The 9,602-nt window shown below is 38.8% G+C and overlaps 1 protein-coding gene across 1 annotated transcript in view; it reads right to left on the bottom strand.

The window, feature by feature from the left end:
• Positions 1-781: 781 nt before the first annotated feature.
• Positions 782-9,602, bottom strand: part of GPR176 (G protein-coupled receptor 176) — a 32,150-nt gene continuing 23,329 nt past the window's right edge. The window contains exons 2-3 of the mRNA XM_062494765.1: positions 3,420-3,672; positions 782-2,567 (exon numbers count right to left, since the gene is read on the bottom strand). Coding sequence (XP_062350749.1) covers positions 1,460-2,567; positions 3,420-3,672 — 1,361 coding nt within the window. The 3' untranslated portion in view covers positions 782-1,459. The remainder of the gene's footprint in view (positions 2,568-3,419; positions 3,673-9,602) is intronic.

The raw sequence follows: 9,602 nt of genomic DNA, 5'->3' as shown, positions 1-9,602 counted from the left end.
AGATGAAAGACTGCTTGAAACTGAATGAGAAATAAAATACCAGGGCTGCAATTGTTTTAAGTCACCTAACAGACAGATATAGTTTAAAGTTCACATTCAGTATAAATGAGAAAATATGCCTGTCATTATGTAGAGAGGCAAGCTGCAGCACAATGCCTGAACTCTCACAGAAAGGCTGCTGAGCTGATACCAGGGTTGGCATGACTGACTCACTCAGGAATTAGGCACCAGATTTGAAAGTCTTGTGTTCATACACTGGGTGGCCTGCTCTGCGAGATGAGGGGAGCAGGAGGGTTGGTATCTGTATCTGTGAAGGTGGAAGGAAAACTTCTCCACCTCTGGCAATTCTGAGCAACAGCATTAATAAACCATTGCCTTTTAAGGTCTGTTGCTGGCTTCTTCACCCAACAGTTCAGTTGTCACTGAAACACTCAGAATCACTCTCTGTGAGTGTCTCTTTGTGTGAGAGAGACAGACTCAGAAACTGAGACTGTCACACTCAGAGAAAGACCAGTAGCATTTCACACCTCATTTGCTAGCTTTCCCATAAGAAAACAGCAGAGTGCACTAGCTGCTAAGTTTATTTCAAGGCTTGCCCCTTAGTTACTTAATACATACATTACACTTTAGGGACATTTGTATATGCCCTTTCTTACAGGATTCTTAGCACATACATATTTGTTCATTGGAGTCAGGATTTGTCCTGCATGGTCTCCAATACAGTTTTTATTTAAAACTACAGGAATATATATGGACTCTATAAAAAGAAGTCTTTCTCAGGTTTAACACACATGATGATTTGGGTATTCTTGGCTTTGTGAATGTTTTAAGCCAGAAAACAGTGGCTTAGGTTTTAAAATACTTTAGATGTTTGGCAGATGCTTGGTAATCAGTTGTGCAAAAAATCCAGCAAGTTTTAACAATGAACAAATAAATGTGTATAACAGAAAACAAATGCACTTAGTAGTCCACCCTACTTAATTAATGAAATGTGCATAATCTTGCTGGGTCTATTTGCAGGACAGTAGGACTTACCATGCTGCATGTCTTCTGCTCTCTACAGCCTTTCCTGTTAAGTTACTTTGATGCTGAGTCCATTTTAATACAACATAATGTTTCCCAGAAAACTGACTGCTGTATTTCCATAATTCAGCAATAAAAAGAGTTCCCAAATTCATATGTACTTTTGAACGTTAATAACAAGGATATCATTTTAATATCATTTTAAGGATTTCTGAGATCAAACTACAAATTTCCATATATATTTTATGTATTATTTCCAGTAAGTATTTCATATTAATAAGGAACACTTGCATATATGTTTTTCTTTTGTTTGTTCATTTAATTTATATTTGGCAAAAAAATCAGGCTGTAACAAATTTCAACATAATAAAGATCCATGGGATCAAACATGTAATAGAAAGTGACCTTCCTCTGTCACTTAAAGCTCCTGCTCTTACTAAGAATCCACCTTGGGAAAGATACTGACTTTATTGTTTCTGCTGACTTTTCTTTCTGCTTTACACTTAGGCTGTTTTGTCTGGATTAGCTCTTCAGGAGTATTCCCCAAAGGAGGCAGGAGTCGCTTCTTGTTATTTCGGTTTTCTGAGAGCCATTGTGGAGGCAGCTCAAAGGGTCCAAAACCAAACTGCACGGAATACTTGTCATTTATTGTATCAGCTTCTGTGGGCACAGCTGGGGCCACCTGAACTGCAGAGTCTGCAATCGTCTGCGGTATAAACCTGTGAACTGAAGTCTGTCCTAGTTCTAAACTGGTGATAGGAATTTCTTTCTGTTGAAAGTCACCAGAGCCAATGGATTTGGTCTCATTCTCCTCATCTTCTGTTGGATTGAAGATTTGTTGTTGCCCAATATGAAACATCTCCAGAAGCTGACTTCCTGAATGGACACTGGGCTCCAGACTATCATCTGCAATACCACTCGAGCTGACAATATTTCTCCTGCTAAACCTTCGGTGCAGCTGTACTATTGTCCCCACTAAGCACTTCCGTACTGATTTGTTAACAGTTAAAAATAACAAAGGGTTGGCCAGCAGAGAGACCTTGGGCAACCAAATAGCAGTGAGGAGCAAGAAGACTGAAATATCTGAAATATTGAGTATGGTGCGGTAAATCACCAAAGTCACATAGGGGACACTACAGAAGATAAATATCATAACCATAGAAAGCAGCATGATGTGGAGCTCAGCTTCTCGCTGCGAGGCATATGGGATAGAAACTGTATTCTGAGGGGTCCTTAATGCAGCTATGATGACTTTTTTCTTCTGGCTGGCACTCAGCGCTCGGCGAATAAGAATCATGAAGAGAAATACCACAGCCACCGGTACAATCACAGTGGTGATATTATAGACAATGACATATATCAAGTGGCCAAGGGAGTAACTCCAAGATTCAGAGCAAGTCGACATGGCATAAATATCAGACACATTGGTCAAAGCAAATACTGGAATGCTGGCCACTATTGCATGGGCCCAGATATAGATAACCAGGTCTCGGGATTTTGCATCAGATATTTTTCTTTCCAGAGGGTATAAAACAGAGTAGTATCTGTCAAAACAAAACAAAAAAAAATTATTTTGTGTGCATACTCCTGAGAAATTTCTCAGGAGCCATTTGAGCATAACACTCCAAATCCCAATCTGGGTTGTCAACAGACTACCTGTTTATGAAAGAAAAAAAACCTACACGACCCCCCCCCCCCCCCCAGATCTGCCTTTGCAGGTCTGTAGAATAAAACTGAATATTTTGGTGGTGGAACTTTCTTTCAATACATCCCTTTGGCTGATGCATACAAATATTATTTTGACTATTTCATCATTTATTTGTTTGTGAACTAGACAGTACATTGCACACACTCAAAATTTCAAAAGACGTGGTGGAGGCACGTGTCACATTCAAACGCCAGACTCATCATTTTAAAAGTCGCTCTATAACAGATTTTTTTCTGGATATTTGGAGAAAGCTGTTGGTGATAAATTACACGTCTCCATCTATTGGAAGTACCATGGTGTTTTGCTTTGCACAAGCTGTGGTTGGCAAGCCCTGAGCAAAAGCATTGCTGAATGCTGAATATTCTGTGTGCATTAAAGAAAAAATAGTGCATCTCTGACATGCACTTCAAATTTCAGACATTGATTGTTTGCTTACTACTGGAGTACTGCTGTGGACTTTTAAGCTCACAGAGTTTTCATGATAGACCTAACTTTTCACATTTATCATTATAAGTGGCAGGAGTTTGTGTTTTTTGTGAGACAGATCACAAGTTTTCTTGGAGAAGAGCAAATGATACGTTGTTCCAGTGGCAACATTGGTGAGCATTACAGACAGTGATATTACATTTATCAAGACAAAGGGAGAAAGAAAGAAAAATCCAGGATCATGGCAAATTTTCCCCATTACCTGTCAAGAGCAATGGCTGGAAAACTAAGGATGGTCACTGAGCAGAAGACTTTATGCAGAAACTTGGCAATTCTGCAGAAGAGCGTCATATAGATCCACCAGCAGCAGTGTGGACTGGAACTAAGAGCAATGTCAAAAGGCACACAGACTAGGCTGGCACAGATCCCCGAGCAGGCCAAATTCTTAATGAACCGGTTTGTTACAGATTTAAGAAGCGATGTTCTGCAAGTTGACCACAGCACCATGATGTTACCTGTGAGTAGAGATAGGAAGCATAAAAAAAGGAAAACAGACAAAGAAACAAATAACCCCAGGCCCAGTCTATAAGATTTGAATGTTCTCTAGTACTGCAAATGAAAATAATTATTTGGAGTTTGCCAGGTATCACTGATTTGGATCATGATGCTGTTCAAATTAGGAAGTCTGTAAGGACTACTGGCTTTATGAATCAGAAGGCTGAAAACAATTACACCCCAGCTATCCCTTCCCAGCTTCTGGTAATGAATGTATTTGGAGATTTCAGAGGCAAATGCCTAAGAAAGCTATCCAAACCATATTTTTAGATACTTATGTTGATTACTGTATCAAATGGTCCATCCTGAGTATTCAAATACAGAAACTGGCTAAACTGTTCATATTTTAATAAATAGTACAGAATCCTTTTTTAAAGATAAAAATACACTAAGTAAATACAGACACAATTAAAATATAAATATAAATAGAAGTATGTCATTTAAATCTATTTGTAAGTGGATCACAGCAGCTTGCTTTTCTTTTCACTGACCACTTCAGTGGCACAGACAGGACTGTGTAAAGCCACATCCAGAAGAAATCTACCTTTCCCCCCTACCCCCAAGACATTCTCTACATACATAATAACAAAACAAATGGGACAAGCAGAACAGAAAAAAAGAAGACTTGGTGCACATAACTTCACAGAAGTGTACACAGAATACAACCTGCTGATGCGGGTATTCAAGCTCTACACATTTGTTTCAAATAGGGTGGATGGATAGCAGTGAAGCAAAAGTACAGAAAAAAAAAGGATTAGCTATGACAGTATTTTTTCCTTATCTTTGCATTCCATCCAAAGCTCAGAAAGAAATAACGTATGACAGACACAAGTTCTCCATCACAAATTTCCCTGTGATTCTATCTTACACAGCAACTGCACAGAGTAAATTAAGTGATCTGTTCTTACAGCATGGACCCTTTCTAATGCATATCAAGATACCATAAAACTCACAGGATTTTTGCTCTCCTTTAAAAATCTGTCTTTAGAAAGATCGCAGAATCATAGAATAGTTTGGGTTGGAAGGGACCTTAAAAATCATCTGGTTCCAACCCCCCTGCCATGGGCAGGGACAACTTCCACTAGACCAGGTTGCTCTAAGTCCCATTTAATCTGGCCTTGAACACATCCAGGGATGAGGCATCGTCAGTGCCTGTGGGCAACCTGTCCCAGTGCCTCATCACCCTCACAGTAAAAATTTTCTCACCAATATCTAATCTAAACCTGCCCTCTTTCAGCTGAAAGCCTTTTGCCCTGTCCTAACACTACAGGCTCTTGTAAAAAAATCCAGCCAGCTCCCTTGAAGTACTGGAGGGCTGCAATGAGATCTCCCTGGAGCCTTTTCTTCTTCAGCCTGTCTAGATCAAGTACTTCAGCCCTCTGATCTATGGAGAGAGGATCTCTGCTAGCGTAGCTGAGTGGGGCACACTCATGTAATATCATGTGACCTGGTCCCAGCTTTCCAGTCCTGACTTCACAGACATTATTTTTCTCCTTTATTTGATTTTTCCCAAAGCTGTACTGTGCAGTACCACCAGATCAGTCAAAGCATAGCTACCAGCATACAAATACTGCTTGACAAGACAACTCCATTTATTCTCTGCAGCTGGACAGCATGCAAAGTAGAGTTTAGCTTTCCACCTCCAAGCAAAGTTAAACTGTTCTTACTGTAGACCATATCAACAGCCACGTTGTGGATACTCTATATCGTTGACACTTACCAGAAGTTCTTTTGAGTTGAAGTGTAATTGATTTATGTGGCAGATTTGTTAGCGTTTTTGTAGGTTACCTACAAATAGACATAATGAGAGAAAACAGCATCTTAAGCTGCTGATGGAGATATGAAAAAAGCAGCTGCAGTTCCCCAGCACTTCTCTCTGTTGACATTATCATTCTTTGCCTTGATTTCTCCTCCAATCTATATAAACCCCCAAGCTTTTATGTGCCAAGTGGAGTTTTCCTACTGCTGTCCCTGTAAAATACCAGCAAGATCATATTCCCGTTCACACAGCCAATGTGTATACCAAGTGGCAAGTACCAAGACCTAGCAAAAAGTCTAGTTATGATTCTTGATAAAAAGCACTGTTTTAAAAGAAGCACACAATATTAACTTTAAAATCTACCTCACAGACTTCCTATTTTAGTCTACAGTACCTGAATGCCATTTGGGATTGTTTTCTATATATTGTGTCATGTGTTTTATGCAAATTCATTTTTTATACTGACAAAATATTGAGTTACATCTCCACTATCTGATGTATTTTAAAGAAAGGAATCATCACCTGGTTTTGGCAGGTGCTTTGGGCTCGACAGTGTATTCCTCAGGCAGTATTCAATCAGCTGTATTTAAAGCTTTCTAAGTTGCTAGGAGACAGTCAATCAAACCACTTGCTTTCAAAAATATCTCCAACTCTCCAGCTATTAGAAAGTACTTCTAACAGTAATAATATATTTTTACAATGCCTTGGAGAGAGGAGAAAACAGAATTTTTTGGTGTGTTTTTGTTAGTTTTAAATGAATTCAGATCTTTCATCTAGTTTCAATTGCACTGATTTTACAGCATTAATTCCCGAGCAAGTTTCACCTTCGTTAGAATTAATAAATGAAAAATGGAAAAGTAAAAGAAATCAGAAGTGTTTTCATCGATACTTCAGAAGCCTCTAGAGAACTACTGAGCTACTCTTTGGTGTCCTGCAGAGGAGCTTCATTCAAGACTCCATATTCTCAGCTGTTGAATTACTTCTGCAAATTATGTCATATTGTCATTTATACATCAGAGAGTCACAAGGAAATGAAAGTAACTCTGGTTCTGACTGATCCTAAATAGGAAGAATGAAGTTTAAAAAAATAGTATTGGTTCAAAGATGAGGAGGAACTCTTTAAACAGATAAAATAAAATCAGCCTGAAAGGCAAAAAAAGGATAAGCAGACAGAAGTGTCCACTTGGGACACTGGAAAATTAGGCAGGGAATACCCCTCAGGGAAACATTATTTTTTCATTTGCAACTATGATTCATATATTAATAAACTGCTATAATGAACCAGATCAGCTTTAGTATACACTCAGATCTTTGTGCTGATGCCTTCAAATCAAGTATTTCCCTTCATGCATCTCAAAGCAGAGGAAATAAATTACACCAGAAACTTTGCATGGCATTAAATATAAGAATATTTGAAAAAAACTGCAAATATTTCCCATTTCATTGTTCCTCAATTTTCCCCAGCAACTCCTTTCCATGGAAGAGGATAACACTGTTCCAGGCAACAAGGCAATTCAAAAAGCAATTGTGCTCTGAACAGCAGCTGTGCTCTGAATCTTTTCACAATGTCTAGAGGCTCTTTTCCACTCTCCATGTATTAGTCATTCACTAATGAACCTGGGAAAAATTTATTCTCCTTAGGTTACAATTGTACTGGGCTGTTGCACAACCTCACAGTGGGCAAAGCTGTCATTTTCATCCACAGGTTAGTTTCACAAGGGTTTCTGCTGGATAACTGGTCTAGTGCTACATAACCTTGGATCCAAACTTCCCATGGGGTTTGTAACTAGTTAGGTGGGAGGCATCCAAGAAAAATTAGAGTGAACAAGTATCTGGAAAATGCAACATTTTGCAATTTCCTGTAAGTCAATACTGTCAGGAACATGAATGTCATTTATAAACAATCACATGTCACAAACCATATCCCATATTGCCAGGTTCCACCATTAATGCAGAAAGATTAAGTGTTTTTAACTTCAAAATGAAAGGCATATCTTTGGTCTTCTCAGAGAGTCAGCTGTGTCTACATAAAACCCTTACGACACCTGACATTATTTGACAACCTTCTCAGTACACAGACTGACTGAGCAGGACATAAAAATCAAGCTTAGGATAGAATAGCTGAAGTTGGAAGGGGCCCAGTGAGGTTCATTGACTCCCTCAGGACTGCAGACTCAAGACTAAGAGCATCATCCAGACACTCCCTGAACCCTGTCAGGGTTGGTGTTTTGACCACTTCTCTGGAGAGCCTGTTCGAGTGACCAATCACCCTCTCAGTGAAGAACCCCTTCCTAATGTCCCATCTGAGCTTCCCCTGGGGCAGCTTGATTCCACTTCCTCATGTCCCATGGCTGGTCACCAGAAAGAGGAGATCAGCGCCTCCCATTCTGCTGCACCCCTTGAGGAAGGCGTAGACTGAAATGAGGTCACCCCTTCGCCTTCTCCAAACCAAACAAAGCAAGTGACCTCAGCTGCTCCCCATAACGAGCTCATCTGTGCCTTTGACCATTTCTCCAAGTAAAAAAGAAACGTGGAATATTAAAGGTAACCACTGCATGAGAAGCAGCTCTTTTCACATTAGAAACATGTTTAAAGTCTGCCAAGTGATAGTTCATTTTATCCTGTTATTATCATAACTATCAACATTCAATAAATTTCCATATACTGTATACCATGGTTGTTTCCAGTCATCCCCTATTTTTTTTTTAATTGAGAAACATCATAGATAAGCAGCCATACCATACATTAAGTTGTACAGAATTACACTGAGAAAGTAAATACAATGGTTCACTACAGCATGCTGCCCAGAAGTCCTTCTAGTCTTTATTGTGGTTCAAGTTTACTGAATCTGAAAACAGTAACATTCTGTGACCATGAAATATTATCAGAGTCCATTAGTCTGATTCAGAGCAGCAAAAATTACTTTTGCTCCTCTTCCAATTTTTACTCCTTGAATTTCACTGCCAGATGCAGCATGTTGATGAAGGCATCAACAGCTGAGATAGTCCTGAAGTACTAGCTTTTAGCAATACCTCAAATAATTTGAAAGAGTCTTAAAAATACCTTTAACAAACAGAAGTAAGATCACCATGGAAACCAGAGACAGTTATCTGAAGAAATGCATTTGCCAAGCAGTCATCCAAAAAAATAAAAATAAAATACTGCTCTTTGTCAATTAATTCATGGAACTCAGTCCATTACCTGGGTATGACATCCGTCTTACATTTTTGTTAACTTTAATCAGCACACAACTGAATCAAAACAAAGTCCACACTCCAGCAAAAATCCTCCTCCTCACAACCTGCTGTCCACTGCTTGCTCACTTCCCTCCAGAGCAGGGTTCCAGGAATCCAGCCATCCTTCCTAGCAGAGAGCCTCTGTGTACCCCACCCACATTCCCTGCATCGTCACAGGGAAGGAGCTGGCAGCCTTCTTTATGAAAAAAAAGTCAGGAAGCAACAAAAAAGTTAGAAACTAAGCTTTAGCAATTAAAATCATTCATTAAAAACTAACTGAAAAAGTCATAGTTTCTATGAACATGATGAATGGGAAAAATTCTCAGGTTGAAACAGCAGAGTGATTAAATTCCCAACTCTCCAATACTATTTATTATTGTTTTTCTAAGTATTTTGAGGAAGGTATTTTTCACAGAACTCACTCTGACATACCATACTCCAAAAAAGTAGTTAATTGGAAACATTTTTGGTATCCATGATAGGTAGCTATCAAATACTCTTCTTATTAATATGAACGTTTACAATTCATTTCCAGAAAGAATATGGACATATCAGGATGCATTTTGGCTTACACAGCTTGAAGAAATGTGTAAATTTATCACAGAATCACAGAATGGTTGAGGCTGGAAGGGACCTCTCATGTCAGCCAAACCCTGCTCAAGCATGCATAAATTCTTGAAATTCTTTATAATTCTTTATCCTTCTTTTTATATTAGTTTGAAGAAGTGTAGCCATGAAACTGATGGAGTAACCTTTATTGATGAAGGAAGATCATAAAACTAAAACAAACAAAAAAAAAAAAATCTTCCGGAAGCCAAATCCAACCTTTCCTAATATTTTTGCTACCAAATTCAAAATTCAGTGATTAAATAATAATTGCAGTCCAGTTAAAAAT

This window comes from Cinclus cinclus, chromosome 6, assembly GCF_963662255.1.
Source record: "Cinclus cinclus chromosome 6, bCinCin1.1, whole genome shotgun sequence".
NCBI lineage: Eukaryota > Metazoa > Chordata > Aves > Passeriformes > Cinclidae > Cinclus > Cinclus cinclus.
The sequence above is the reverse complement of the archived record's forward strand: the minus strand, read 5'-3'. Positions and strand labels throughout refer to the sequence as shown.